Consider the following 16136-nt stretch of genomic DNA (forward strand, 5'->3'; position numbering starts at 1 on the left):
GCTCAGCAGCAGGAAGCATAAAGTGCTCTAAAACTTCCTAGTGTACGGCTGCGTTGACCTTTGACCTCAGAAAACACAGTGGACCAACACCAGCAGATGACATGGCACCCCAAACCATCACTGACTGTGGAAACTTTACACTGGACCTCAAGCAACATGGATTGTGTGCCTCTCCTCTCTACCTCCAGACTCTGGGACCCTGATTTCCAAAGGAAATGCTAAATTTACTTTCATCAGAGAACAAAACTTTGGACCACTCAGCAGCAGTCCAGTTCTTTTTGTCTTTAGTCCAGGCGAGATGCTTCTGATGCTGTCTGTTGTTCAAGAATGGCTTGACAAAAGGAATGCGACAGCTGAAACCCATGTCTTGCATATGTCTGTGCGTAGTGGTTTTTGAAGCACTAACTCCAGCTGCAGTCTACTCTTTGTGAATCTTTTTGAATGGGTTTGGTTTCACAATCCTCTCTAGGGTGAGGTTATCCCTATTGCTTGTACACTTTTTTTTACCACATCTTTTCCTTCCCTTCGCCTCTCTATTAATGTGCTTGGACACAGAGCTCTGTGAACAATGACCTTTTTGTGTCTTGCCCTCCTTGTGCAAGGTGTCAATGGTCATCTTTTGGACAACTGTCAAGTCAGCAGTCTTCCCCATGAATGTGTAGCCTACAAAACTAGAGAGACTATTTAAAGGCCAGCAGGTGTTTTGAGTTAATAAGCTGATTAGCGTGTGGCACCAGGTTTCTTCAATAATGAACATTTTCACAATATTCAAATTTTCTGAGATACTGAATTTGGGATTTTCCTTAGTTGTCAATTATAATAATCCAAATGAAAGAAATAAACTTTTGAAATATATCAGTCTGTGTGTAATGAATAATACACAAGTTTCACTTTTTGAATGGAATTAGAGAAATAAGTACATTTTTTGGTGAGATTCTAATTATATGACCAGCACCTGTAATTTTTTCCTCTCTTTACTCTACGTCCCTCACAAAGCCCACATGCTACAAGTAAGATGTTAACCCAGAGTTAATATGGAAATTTAACTAAATCATTAGTGGCCGATATTATCTGCCAAAGAGATTAATGGTCTCTCTTTTTCTCTTATCCAAGCATCCTGCTGTGTGGCCACTCACTGTGGGTGGAGTTTGTAGAGCGTGCCATCCACTCCTACTGTGATGTTGAGTTGCTCGAGCCCACGGTTGCACCGTATCTTGTCCACCACAGCTGCCAGACCAGCTCCGCACAACTGCGCCGCCCGTTTGGACACCACACTGCAAACCTCCTTCACAAGAATACTGTCGTCGCACGTACTGCTGGTCAAACCCAAGTGCTGCAGGATGGAACGGACCTGCCTCAGTGCCAAACGATCGCTGTGAGAAAGAAATGGCTCAATTATGTTGATTAAAAAGAGACCCTTTTCAAAGGGTCTACTAAAAGAGGTTTTCAGTCTTGAAAGTTAACAAAACGTTTTCACATATTTGACATTATTGCAGCACCTCTGTTCACATCCTGTCAGTAACTGTTTAGTCGTTCTCTCTGAAGCCCCTCCTTTTGAAAAGCTAAATGTGCTCTGATTGGTTAACCACTTCAAGCGGGTTTCAGAAATGTCTCCTTACCTAAACAACGAGCTTCAACACTACTAACACAACTCAACATTTTTTGCATTTACCTTTGTGGGAATTACTTAAATGTGGAATATTGTAATGCAAATATTTTTATAGAGTGTTAACGAAGCGTTTCAGAAAGTTTAAAAGAGATGACTTTGGCCTGGTTTACATCTGATGTTAAGAGGTGTTTTGGTTGATTGGATCACAAGAGGCCATCACTAAATACAGGCATAAATGGGGTCTAAACTGTTTTGAGCTCATCCACTTTCGACTGGATTGTTTTTGTAGTGTAAATGCTCATGTGGTCAAATCTATTCAAACAGCCACAAAAAACCATCTACTGTCAGCCTACTGACTTAATGCGTAAACATTATGGGTAATGTGCTGGCTGGATGGGATTTAAACTTTATTTTCAGAAAACTAGTTTGGTTTAAAAATGAAAACGTACCAAACACAATGTTCTCTCACCATGCCTGATTTCTAACACACACACACACACACACACACACACACACACACACACACACACACACACACACACACACACACACACACACACACGTTGGTCTATGTGGTTTACAGGGACTCTCCATAGGCGTAATGGTTTTTATACTGTACAAACCGTATTTTCTATCCCCTTACACTGCCCCTGCCCCTAAACCTACCCATCACAGGAAACATTCTGCATTTTTACTTTCTCAAAAAAACATCATTCAGTATGTTTTTGAGGCCATTTGAATTATGAGGACATTTGATATGTCCTCATAAACCACATTTATAGTGTAATACCAGTGTAATACCCATGTAGTTATACAAATTTGTGTCCTTATAAACCACATAAACAGACACACACACACACACACACACACACACACACACACACACACACACACACACACACACACACACACACACACACACACACACACACACACACACACACACACACACACACACACACACACACACACAGAGAGTTCTCTGTGGTATTGTGGCTGTCAGAGCAGAAACTTAAGCTGCTCATCTCCGTAGGTTTTTCCATTGCTTCTTAGCGCATTCACATGTAAATTGTACAAACATGATCCTATCAACAAAAAATGCATCTTAATACCAGGTGTAAACAGGACCTTTGAGCTTTGCAGCTTTATATAAATAAACAAAATTTGCAACTGGTCCTCAGTTGGAATATTACCATTATAATTAAGCTTAACAGAAAACAGCAAATTTAATTATACATGGTAAGACGCTTTAGGCTCATCAAATAATATTGGGCATAATCAGCATGCTAAGAAGACAGAAGCCCCTGGGGCTCAGACACCATTGTAAAAAATTCATGCAGTCCTTTGCCGGACTGTTCTCACACACCTTTCAATCTGCGACAGGAACTTGGTCTCAAAGATACCTCGAGTTTTCAGTCTCTCTGAAAGTTTGCCACGGAAAAGCAGACCTTTGGCAGTGAAGTCCAAGAGAACGTTTCTGACTATCTCTCCAAGATACATCCCACTTATCATCTTCTCATACCTGAAAATGACAGAAACAATCAAGAAAATTATTCCTTGTCCCTCAAAATGCATATTGCTGTAAATGTTTGATGTGATGCATAGAAATATTGGATTACAGCTTTGCACAGGAAAGATTAGAAAGCGATGGCAATTCATGTAACATATAATTTAAGACATTACCACATTTAAGACACTGCGGCTATACATTTTAAATAGTGTATATTTGTGTAACATACAATGGAAGCACATTGGCAAGGCAAAAGAGGTACCCCACTGTTAGCACAAAAAATACACCTTAACCATAAATTCATTTCTGTGGTAATAATGTTATTGTTGATACAGCTTTGATTGTAAAGAACCTGGAACCATACTTTAATGCTCCACAGTAACCAAACCATTTTCATAATAAAAAAGGGCCATTTAAGCTTGCTTCTCTATTCGAATTTAGTATAATATTCTAGAGCTCAAGTACAAAAAAAAAGAAAGAAAAGATAACCAATTATGCTCACATTTAACTAAAGCTGACATTTATTCATAAAAACCAATATAGAGGTCAGAACATAACACATTACATTAATAAGAGTTAACAAGAATGAAATAAATAAATTAAATAAATGAGAAAGAAAATAATACTGTCAAATAAAAAACACTTAAGACTATTGGTTACCTTGAAGATGGGCTACAATTACTGAATTCAAAAAAAGGTTGAAAAAGGTCAAAAATTTAATTTAATGGATTCAAAAGAATTAAAAGAAGAAGAAAAAACTATATACAGCAGTTCTAAGAAAAAAAAGTATATGAACCTTTGTATAACATGTTTTCTGCATGAACTGTTAAAAAAATAGATTTGATAAGTCACAAAGAGAACAAATTACAACAAAAGAAAAAAATTACACATAAAAATGTTTTTGTTTTGTTTGTTTTTTTAATGCAGACTGTATAATAATATTCACCGATCAGGCATATGACAGGTGAAGTGAATTACAGTGATTGCCTCTTTATCACACTCCCTGTTAGTAAGTGGGATATAGGGCAAGCGTAAGAATTTGAGCAAGTTTGACAAGGGCCAAATTCTAATGACTAGATGACTGGGTCTGATCATCTCCAAAACTGAAAACCTGGTCTGCAGTGGTCGGTATCTATCAGAAGTGGTCTGCCACAAAGCAAGAATAGTTCAAGAATGGCTTGAGGAGCACAAAAACGAGTTTGAGGTGTTGACTTCAAATTCCCCAGATTTTAATCCAATCAAGCATCTGTGAGATGTGCTGAACAAACAAGTCAGATCCATGGAGGAACCACCTTGAAACTTACAGGACTTAAAGGATATGCTGCTAACATCTTGGTGCCAGATACCACAGCACACCTTCAGAGGTCTAGTGGAGTCAATGCCTTGAGGGGTCAGGGCTGTTTTGGCAGCAAAAAGGGGACCAACACAATATTAGGAAGGTGGTCATAATGTTATGTCTGATCAGTGTATGTGTGAAAAAGTAAAAAACACCCTTTAGAATTGTATGGTTTTGCGCATCAGACCATAATAAAAAAATCATGTGGTGGTTAGCAGTTTTAAGTTAAATTAAGTTTTTTAAAATCTGCTGCAGAATTTTTGTCTGGTTGATGTCTGGACTTTGGGCCTGTGCAACACCTTTATTCTTTTTTTTGGCCATTCTGTTGTAAATTTGCTGGTGTGCTTGGGATCATTGTCTTGTTGCATGATTTAGCCAAGCTTTAGCTGTTAGACAGATGACCTCACATTTGACTCTAGAATACTTTGGTATACAGAAGAGTTTATAGTCGATGGCTGCAAATCAAGCAAAAATCATCAACCGTCCATCAGCGTGATGGACAGTTGGCATGAGGTTTCTTGTATTTAGATTTCGCCTAACTTGGCCCTGTGCATTATGGCCAAACATACCCACTTTGGGTCTCTCTGTCCAAAGGACACTGTTAAAGAAATCTTATGGTTTGTTCAAATGCAACCAGAGTGGGAAATTCATTTTTTTGCCTACCATCCACAGTGGCTGTTGGATGCCCAATTTTACCAGCCACTTATATTTTTTACTAGCCACTTTTTCCAGAATTCCCAGTTCATTCCCTTTTTCCCAGTCATTTCAATGACAGAAATCAGAATCACTAAACACACAAATGTAGCCTTTATCTCAAACTGTCTGTGACTGTCAAAGTGCAAAATGGCTACAAATTTAACGTCAGCACAAGAACAAAATGTATGCAACTTAAATGAAATGCTCAGGAGTCAGGATTAGTCTAAAGCTTCTATACAGTAATTAAGTACATTCATTTGTGTGTATTTGACTATTTCAGCACAATTTGTACTTGCAAGCTTTTTGTGAGATGGCTCGTGTGTGTGTGTCTGCGTGTGCGTGTGTGTGTGTGTTACGGTCTCTTCTTGGAGAGCGTGCGAGTGCTGAGCAGTTTGGCTGCTAGACTTAAAAATGAATGCAAATGATAAACTTTAGTGACTGCCTCGATTGTGCAAGTGGCAACTCGTGTCAACTGTGCAGCTCGATGTTAGTTGCAAATGCGATGCGCTAATGTGAAGCCATTTGAGCACTTTGAGAGTGAGAGAGAGAGAGAGAGAGAGAGAGAGAGAGAGAGAGAGAGAGAGAGAGAGAGAGAGAGAGAGAGCGTGCACGCGGTGATTCACTCGCACTGTTTGTGAAATTACGTCTCACAGAAAGTTTTCAAATGACTTTGTAAATTATTTAATACAGAAGTATGAATGGTACCTCACCTTCAGCATTTTAATTATTTTACCCGCGCCGGAAAGAGAACTGTGCCGCTGCATGTCATGCCCTATAGCTCTCACGACAGGTGCGCGTCTTTGTGTCGTCAGCATTAGATCGGTTTCTTAGATCGGCCTTTTTAGACACCACTGATCAATCATCCCAATGCGATTATCGACCGATTAAGATCGTTTGCCGATCGATCGGAGCACCCAACCAATAAACATGTTTTACAACCCACCCGCCACTGTGGCTGGTATACACGGCAAAGTCACCCGCCACTTTGAAAAAATACCCGCCATTGGCTGGTGGCAGGTGCTAATTTCCCACCCTGAATGCAACTTTGAAAGCCATGCTGCCATGTTCTTTTTAGAGAGAAAAAGCTTTTTCCTGGCAACCCTTCCTAACAATGCATACTTGCCCTGTATTTTCTTAATGTACTGCCATGAACTTTAACATGAGTCTGAAGGGTGTCTTGTGATTTATCTGAGCATTACACTGTCTGACCTTGGGATGAATTTGCTGGGATGTCCACTCCAGGAAAGACTAGCAACGGCCTTCAATTTTTTCCACTAGTGAATAATCTTCCTCACTGAAAAATGATGGACCTCAAATTGTTTGGAAATGGCCATTTAACCCTTCTCAAATTGATGGCAGCAACAGTTCTTCTCTAAGATCATTGCTAATGTCTTTCCTCTTTGACATTGTGTTAACACACACATGAAGGCTTCAGACCAGCAAACTGCTAGAACTTAAGCTTTTATACTTGCCGGTAATCAGTTATATCAGATAAATTTTATCAGCAGCGCCAGATGGCTACTTACCCTCTTAATTCCTATGGAAGCAGCAAGGGTGTACTTAGTTTGTCACCCATGGCTTGTCCATTTTGTCCTCATTTTTGTTCAATAAATAAAGAAACAGTGTAATATGTCATGTTTTGTTTTGTTTTTCATCTGAGGTTGTATTTACCTTATTTTATGACCTGCTAGAACCAGATTTTTATTTTGTCCTGATGCATAAAACCATATCATTAATAGGGTGCCCTTACTTTTTTATATGACTAAATTACAATGTAAAATATATTTAAATAGAAAATAGTTATTTAAAACGGTTATTTTGGAACAGTATTTTAAACAGTTCTACACAGTATTTTAGATTTACTGTACTTTTGATCAAATAAATGCATCCTTGGGGAGCATAAGAGACTTCTTTCATTAACATTAAAAAATAAAGTCCAACATTTAGCTGTTCAGTACTAAGAACACAACACTCTTGTCTGTTTGTGCAGAAATAACATCAGTGCAAACTGATTTGGTAGCTGAATGTAAGGGCATCTGTCTGGCAAATGAATCCCAACAGAAGCTAAATGATGCAACAGGACAACAAACCAAAGTACATGAGTAAACCAACAGCAGAATGGCATCAACAGAAGAAAATACGCCTTCTGGCAACCTGACCGAGATGTTGATCTCAAGACAACATTTAAACCACATTTACACTACAAGTGACCCAATTTAATTTTTTTCCTCCCATGTGGTACATATCAGATCAGATTATTAAATTGAATTTAATTAAATTTCAGTTCAATTAAACATCTCTAGTTGACTAGCAGAGTATTCATTTCATTCATTTGTGTTAAATAAGAGGCGATCTGGAGCAGAAATGTGTTGCTTTTGAAATCATCCCGCTGCCGCTCACACTAGTACACACTAACTTTTACAGCGGATTTGTGTACAAGAATTTGTACTATATAATGATTCTGATACGACTCAATGTACTATGTACTTGAAATGGATATCTTGATATCATAATGTTAAAGTTTCGCCAAGTGTAGTGTAAATGCATATATTATATATGGGTCACTTTTAAAATAATTAAAAAAATAAAAATAAATAAAAACCACAGCTACATTTTTTATGACCAATTTATCAATCCATCCAATTCAACATTTTCCAGCATCTTAAAGGGACAGAGTTCACCTAAAGTAATAGTTTAATCATATTTATGTTGTTAAAAAGAAGTCTGATTTTTTTTTTTATATTCATTGGAAAACTTTTTTCCTAAACACACTTTGATTTTTTTTTTTAAATCATTCCATTACTCTCATCTCATTCCCTTTTGGTATGAATGTGTACATGTGATTTGATGGCAATGTCAAGACTTACTTACTTGCTTAATTATTTATTATTAACATATTATTACTTATTTACGTATCCATCTATATGTAACTATCTATATGTGTGTCTAAATGTAGCTTGCATAAGTAAACTAATGCTAATATGGAGAGAATGCAAAACTATCAAGATGAGTTTATAGTTTAGACCTGAACCTGACTACTTTTGGGACACTGACATCTGAGATCCTCTTGAAGTTGGTTTCAGCTGCGGGCAGTTTAGTAGCTAAACGCTGTTTCATCATTTAAAATGAACTCTAGGCACTGCACTAAGCTAACCTGAATCGAATGATCTAAGAGGTACATTAGGTTTAAATTCTGCAAGCATATCCATAATATATTTTGACTGAGTCATTTATAAATAAGTAATAGCTCTTTAAAAATCTATTTCATGTGTGACTGGAAGTCAGTGCAAAACCTAGGGTGATTGAAAACAGCAGAATTCCACATGAGCTACACCATCCTGGGCCTCAAATCTGAAACCCCAGATATGGCAAAATCCTCTAACACCAAGCTGACAACATTGCATGACGGATCCAGTTTTGAACTCTCACCGCTGTTTCCCAGGGTAAGTGGACTGATCATCCACAGAGCGATCAAACGCTGTACAAACGTCATCCAGCTCTCCACTGTCCCCGAACGCTCCCCACTCCATGTTCACACACATCAGGCCCTCATCTCCATCCACCAGCTCAACGTTTGACATCTCCTCCATGTAGCATGCGTTAGTCCCTGTGCCTACAGGGTAAAAGAAAAAGAGACACTTAAGCCGTACACAGATACACTCTCTCACACTTAAATATTTGGAATGATTTTAGAAGCTGTACTCAAACACATTTACAGTGTATCTAAGATATAAAAAAATCACACCCACCAACAATGAGACCAACTTCACATTGTGGGTCCTCGTACCCACACGTCATCATCGTTCCCACAGTGTCATTCACCACAGCCACCACGTCCAAATCAAATTCCTTTTAGGAAGAAAAGACAGACAGCGAAAGAGAGGTATTACCAGCGAGGCAGAGCAAATCCACCATCACTGCCTTTCATGACACGATTCATCTGACTGAACATCTACTAATTACATCTTGCTATAAAAGGCAGCATAATTGTGGCTAATAACTGCAGAAATTGCTTTCGCAGCAGTGCTGGCATCAGTAGAGTGTCAGCAGTAAGTGATAGTGCTCACCTCACTGCGATGGATGGCGTCTTTCAGAAGTGTGGCCACATCCTCTCCCTCGCACCCTGAAGCCTTGAAGCCCTTCGTCCACTTTATCAGGATACCCTGTGAGGAAGAGAAATGGAATATAGTGGACACAGGACATCACTGTAGACAAATTATTTTGAAAGTAAAAAAAAGTACAACCAGATAAATCTGATAAAACCTTATTTTGAGGACGTCACCTTTAATACAAATTACTTAAATAATACACATGCCACTTTTCATGAATAGGGTACAAATTGGTGTCCCATAAAACTGTTAATGTGAAAATGCACACACACACACAGATCAGGGATACCATTGTGTTGTTCCCGCTTTTGGTGCCCAAACAGCCCTGACGCCTCAGTGAATGGTGTGATGTGGTATCTGGTACCAAGATGTTAGCAGCAGATCTTTTAAGTCCTGTAAGTTGGGAGGTGGGGCCTCCTTGGATCGGATTTGTTAGTTCAAAACATCCCACAGATCCCCAACTGGATTTAGATCTGGGGAATTGGCAGGCTATGTCATCACCTCAAACTCGTTGTGGTCCTCAAACCAACAAACTGCGATGCGCTGTGTATTCTGACACCTTTCTATCAGAACCAGCATTAACATCTTGAGCAATTTGAGCTACAGTAGCTCGTCTGTTTGATCGGATCACATAGGCCAGCCTTTGCTCCTCACGTGCATCAATGAGCCTTGGCCGCCCACGACCCTGTCGCCTGTTCACCACTGTTCATAAATGCAGCATATTATTATGAAAAACGCTTTTCTGAAAAAGAACATTAAATAATGAAAAAAATTGATTTTTAAACATAGCAAAGTGTGTGTGGAAGAGGTATTAATCTGTAATAAAATTTTACAAAATGGATGATGAAAAATAATCCAAGGAGCTCTACAATAATTGTAGAATTGAAAGACAGCATCAACGGATGTCATGCCACCCCCACTTCATGTGCACAAACTTTAAATCCAAAAATACAATATTTAGGTTACAGCTGCATCTGGGGTGAAAAATTACTGACTTTATTAATTTATTATATTGTTATTTTCAGAGCTTTTAATATACTCCTATCATAAAAATAACTATTAACATTTATTTATTTTCAACAAGAATCCTATTAGTAAGGAGATCTCCTTACTAAAAATCTGAAACCAGAAAGAAAAAAAAATAGTTTTTGCTCAAAATGGTGTTGTTTCCAAACAAAGGGAAAAAATAAACATATATCGGCATCGGCCAAAATGAGGTGAAAAATATCGGCATATCTGAAATCGTCAAAAATCCAATATTGTGCATCCCTAATACTGTGTTTGACCCCCTTTCACCTTCAGAACTGCCTTTATTCTACATGGCATTGATTCAACAAGGTGCTGAAAGCATTCTTTAGAAATGTTGGCCCATATTGATAGGATAGCATCTTGCAGTTGATTTGAGGGATGCACATCCAGGGCATGAAGCTCTCGTTCCACCACATCCCAAAGATGCTCTATTGGTGGCCATTTTAATACAGTGAACTCAGTCATGTTCAAGAAACCAATTTGAAATGATTCAAGCTTTGTGACATGGTGCATTATCCTGCTGGAAGTAGCCATCAGAGGATGGGTACATGGTGGTTATAAAACGGTGGACATGGTCAGAAAACGATGATAAACGATGCCCAGTTGGCACTGAGGGGCCTAAAGTGTGCCAAGAAAACATCCCCCACACCATTACACCACCACCACCAGGCATGATAGATCCATGTTCTCATTCTGTCTACGCCAGATTCTGACTCTACCATCTGAATGTCTCAACAGAAATCGAGACTCATCAGACCAGGCAACATTTTTCCAGTCTTCAACTGTCAAATTTTGGTGAGCTTGTGCAAATTGTAGCCTCTTATTCCTATTTGTAGTGGAAATGAGTGGTACACAGTGAGGTCTTCTGCTGTTGTATCCCATCCGCCTCAAGGTTGTGTGTGTTGTGGCTTCACAAATGCTTTGCTGGATATCTCGGTTGTAATGAGTGGTTATTTCAGTCAAAGTTGCTCTCCTATCAGCTTGAATCAGTCGGCCCATTCTCCTCTGACCTCTAGCATCAACAAGGCATTTTCTCCATCAACTGCAAGATGCTATTCTATCAATATGGGCCAACATTTCTAAAGAATATTTCAACATTTCTGCCGCACACTGGATGTGTTTCCCTTTTCACACCATTCTTTGTGAACCCTAGAAATGGTTGTGCGTGAAAATCCTAGTAATAAATATATATATTTAATAATAATATTTATTTATAACTTCAATATAATTGAATGTTAAAAAATAACAAACAAATTGGAATAGAAGAGTTTAAACTCCATTTTGTACCCTATTCATGAAAATACAACTTTCAATGTAAAATCACCAAAATTCTCATTTTTAATCTATGGTTTGTCCTCATTTGGCTAGCTGGATAGACAAGTATGTGTGTATGTGTGGACTTGCCTGATCCAGTCGGGTCTGATGGCATGGAAATGAGAAGGTGAAACCAAGAGGCAGGGATGCCCCCTTCATACCCATATACTCCAAGAAGTCAGCTATACAGTGCACTATGTGATCAAACAACTGCAGAGAACCATTCGCACAGACACACACATACATACACAGGTGAAGACAAAGGATCATTCATGCACAAAGTCCATTATCTATGACATATATTTGTCATAATCTCCATTCATGCCATGCCGATATGTAACCAGAAATCAAGTAATTACAAGAGAACAAGTTTTGCTGCAACAAGTGTTTGGTTGTGCAATTTCAATCCTACAATATATCACTATGTATGCAGCAGGAAGCTAGATAGTACTACTCAAGTGCTGCCAATGACCACTTTCAAATAAATTGCAAATAGTTCCTTTCAGGTTCAAACACAGTGATATTTTATCAGGTGCATATACCTCTAGTGTGCTTGACTTGCAATCCAAAACACACAATATCATGATGTAATATGGTCCCTTTCCTTTCATTTCAGGAGCTCAGTTGACTTGCATTATTTTTTCACTGCAATGTCATCCTTTGGAAATGAAAGGAATCCACCATGTACCTTATTCGCATCTTGAATGGGTTTTAATGAAGTGGATTATGATTAGTGGATGTACCTCCTCGCCGGTGCCCTGCATAATGTCTTGGGGGATGGTGTAGATCTTATTATGCATCTCCACACTCCGTCGTTTCCCACTTCGAACACGCACCAAGAGCACCCTGAAGTTTGTGCCGCCCAGATCCAGTGCCAAGAAGTCACCACGCTCTGTAGAGCATGCACAATAGATTTAGAGACTGTAATGACTCACACGCGCACACATGATAGCGCACACACCAGCTTGCTCAGACGTGCACCAACACACCAATCTACTGTTCAACTAGGTTCTGAAGATTTAGAAAGGTCAAATTACAGAGATGGTACAGAGTAAATACAAAGGGGAAATTGATTTTTCTCATTCCAGTGAGGGTATTACTTACATTCCATTTTATATACTATATACTATATATATATATATATATATATATATATATATATATATATATATATATATATATATATATATATATATATATATATATATATTATTTGCACTATATTGGTCAATGCAGTTTTGTTGTCTTATATTCAGATTGGTCACAATTCTCCTATATCACGCCATCATGATCACATTATGATTTCTAGGAAATAAATAAGTACACTACTGTTCTCAAAGTCTCTCATGCTCACCAAGGCTGCATTTATTTGATCAAATTACATACAGCAAAAACAGTACAGTTGTAAAATATTAGAATGTATTACCATTTTCTGTTATATTAAATGTTTTTAAAGCAGCACTGGGTAACTTTTGCTCTCGGGGTCCTCCTAAAGTGGTGAAAATATAATGTCCTCAACTACTGTTGTAAGCTGTCATCCTACAACAGGGGATGCCATCGCGCGTGCATTTGTCGACATGATAACCCTGATAGCCCTGAACTAGTGATGTCGTCTCATAACCCGCGGACCCTGTATGTCTATTTAATGGTCGTGGGTGCGGGGCGGGTTGTAAAAATATATACAGTGGTGCGGGGCGGGCCAAATAACTTCATAAAAGCGTCCCGCGGGTCGGTGCAGCACTAACAGTTCCCCTGAACACTACAGGAGGAGTTCACATGCAGGTGTTCTTCTGGCGTCGCGTGTGAAATGTCTTCATCCCAGGTACAGTCAGTGGCATATGTTTCAGCATGTCATATGAATATAATTTCATGGCTTTTATTTTTTTCACATGCCAAATAATCGCGATGCTCACATTTTACAAGCCAGCGTCATTATAGGAGTCTATTGGTTACCGTTTTAAAGAATCTATATGATACTTCAATTCAATGTTTGAGTGGTAGGTAATCACCAAAACAATGACAGCATCGGTCGGGCACGCCTCCTTCAGCTCACGCAAACGAGCAAACGCTGGTCCAATGTTTATCCTCGTCCTGCCTTTAATCACATCACTTTTTCGTTTCCTCTTATTGCTTTCCTCCAACAAAACCTTTTCTTTCTTATTTGTCTCTGCTGCTTCGGACATGACTATATTATCCGACGAACAAAGTTGGGCTCGCACGTCCGAATTTAAGGAACTGTGGGTGTTGGTGGAAGTGGATGCCGTAAAGCAGTCGAATTTTGTAGTTCTTTTTGTTCTCATGTTGCTACCCGAAACCCGAAGTTTAAAAGTACGATTAAAAACTATACAGACCCCATCAAGGCATGGCAGACGTGTCATTCAACCTATTGTAAGTCGATTTATCATCACAAGAGTCTTGAAAATATATTATGAAGGTTAAAAAAGTTACCTAGAGCTGCTTTAAAGCAGAATTTTCAGCATTATTACTCCAATTTCAGTGTAACAGTATGCTTAAGATTTTTTGTGGCAACTGTGATAAAAAATTGTGGATTATTTAAGGAATAGAAGTTTTAAAAGAACATATGACATATACTGCATACTTTTCCTCCAATTTAATGCATCCTTGCTAAATAAAAATATGAATTTCTTATTTTAACATGTTACATTTTTTTGCTTTCATCGAGGTCGCTCTAAACATTAATCTAAACATAATGCTGAAGATGTATGGAGGACCAACCCTGCACAAATTAAAAAATAAATGAATGAATGAATGAATAAGTATGTAAATTAATAAAAACATAAATAGATAAATAAATGTGATAATAGGAAAATAAATAACAGAATAAACGACTTGATAAAATAAATATGATTCATTTTTAATCAAATACAATTTTGTATTATCTTATTTTCTGTTTTTATAAAAAATAAATCTTTTTAACTTTTATTTATTTGTTAATTAAATGTAACATTTATTTTTATATTTATGTGTTCATTTATTTTTTACATTTATTTTTCCCTCATGTATTTATTTTTACATTTATTGATCGATTGATTCATTTCTTTTTCTTTTTCCGTGTGCAACATGGAAATGAGGAGGGCGGTCCTTGTGCAGCTTCAGCACATCATTGGTTGAGAGCTCACCACAGTCTATGAAGCTCACGCACGCAGAATCAGACCAGCTGAGGAGAGTTGTCAGTAAATGACGGACGCATAGTTCTTTCACTAAACAAACGTATCGATGTTTCCAACAGTTTGACGCATTGAGAGATACGTTCCAGTTGTCCCGTCCTTATAGTAGTGATTTTGAACTCGGCAGGTTGTAAGCTCAGCTCTTGCATGTGTATACTATGGCGGACGTTTCACAAACAGCTAACGTTAGTTAGAGAGTTGCGCTACTTAGCGAATGAAGTCGAAAACAACGCATCAAATTACTGTTGTTAAAACTAGATGTGCTTATCGATTCTTTAGGAGGGTTATATTCCGATATGGATGTGGAAGTAAAGACTGAAATGTCGCCGCGATAATAATAGACACGCTGCAAAACACTGTATGTCCCAGCACATTCAAAACCCGTGAGTCAGACGGTAGCAAGGTGGGACGACCATCGCACTTTCTTCTGATAAGTACCATTGAAACGTATCTCTCAATGGGTCAAACTGTTGGAAACATCGATACGTTTGTTTAGTGAAAGAACTATGCGTCCGTCATTTACTGACAACTCTCCTCAGCTGGTCTGATTCTGCGTGCGTGAGCTTCATAGACTGTGGTGAGCTCTCAACCAATGATGTGCTGAAGCTACACAAGGACCGCCCTCCTCAGTTCCATGTTGCACACGGAAAAAGAAAAATAAATGAATCAAACGATCAATAAATATAAAAATAAATACATGAGGGAAAAATAAACGAAAAATGAACGCATAAATATAAAAATAAATGTTACATTTAATTAACAATTAAATAAAAGTTAAAAAGATTAAAATTGTATTTGATAAAAAAGAATCATATTTATTTGAGTGGTGTATATTTAGTGGTATATATTAATTTTCCTATTATCACATTTATTTATCTATTTATGTTTTTATCAATTTACATATGTGTATATTTATTTATTTATTCATTTATTTACTTATTCATTCATTATTTATTTATTTTTAATTTGTGCAGGGTTGGTCCTCCATAAAGATGATGATCATCAGGTTTTACACAACTACTACAAGACTATGCAAAAGGCTGACGTACAAAAAGCCGGGTGTACAATGTGCGATTTATAATAGTCCTTGTAATCGTGTTCCTTGTCAGACTGTACGAACCTGATCCCCGATGTAAGCCATGTCACACTGTAGGATCTCAGTGTCATTAATATCAGACTGTACGATAGTCAAGGTGCGCTAAAGATGGACGCACATAAGAAAACTCGTCCGGAGTTTTATATCATCAATCAATGACACGTTAGGTGACAGTGAGCTGCATTACACGCAGGATTGAGATGGTGGCTACAAAGCTCTCATTTGGTCATAGTTTGTCTTGAAAAACCG

At 38.1% G+C, this 16136-nt stretch overlaps 1 protein-coding gene across 2 annotated transcripts in view; it reads right to left on the bottom strand.

Annotated features, from left to right (window-relative positions):
• hk2 (hexokinase 2) overlaps positions 1–16136 on the bottom strand; it is a 95203-nt gene that overhangs the window by 2802 nt on the left and 76265 nt on the right. For both annotated transcript variants that reach the window (XM_067439452.1, XM_067439453.1), the window contains 7 exons: positions 12347–12495; positions 11694–11813; positions 9219–9314; positions 8901–9000; positions 8581–8764; positions 2976–3131; positions 1137–1373 (listed from right to left, as the gene is read on the bottom strand). In XM_067439452.1, the coding sequence (XP_067295553.1) occupies positions 1137–1373; positions 2976–3131; positions 8581–8764; positions 8901–9000; positions 9219–9314; positions 11694–11813; positions 12347–12495 (1042 nt within the window). The remainder of the gene's footprint in view (positions 1–1136; positions 1374–2975; positions 3132–8580; positions 8765–8900; positions 9001–9218; positions 9315–11693; positions 11814–12346; positions 12496–16136) is intronic.

This window comes from Pseudorasbora parva, chromosome 3 (genome assembly GCF_024679245.1).
Source record: "Pseudorasbora parva isolate DD20220531a chromosome 3, ASM2467924v1, whole genome shotgun sequence".
Lineage (NCBI taxonomy): Eukaryota > Metazoa > Chordata > Actinopteri > Cypriniformes > Gobionidae > Pseudorasbora > Pseudorasbora parva.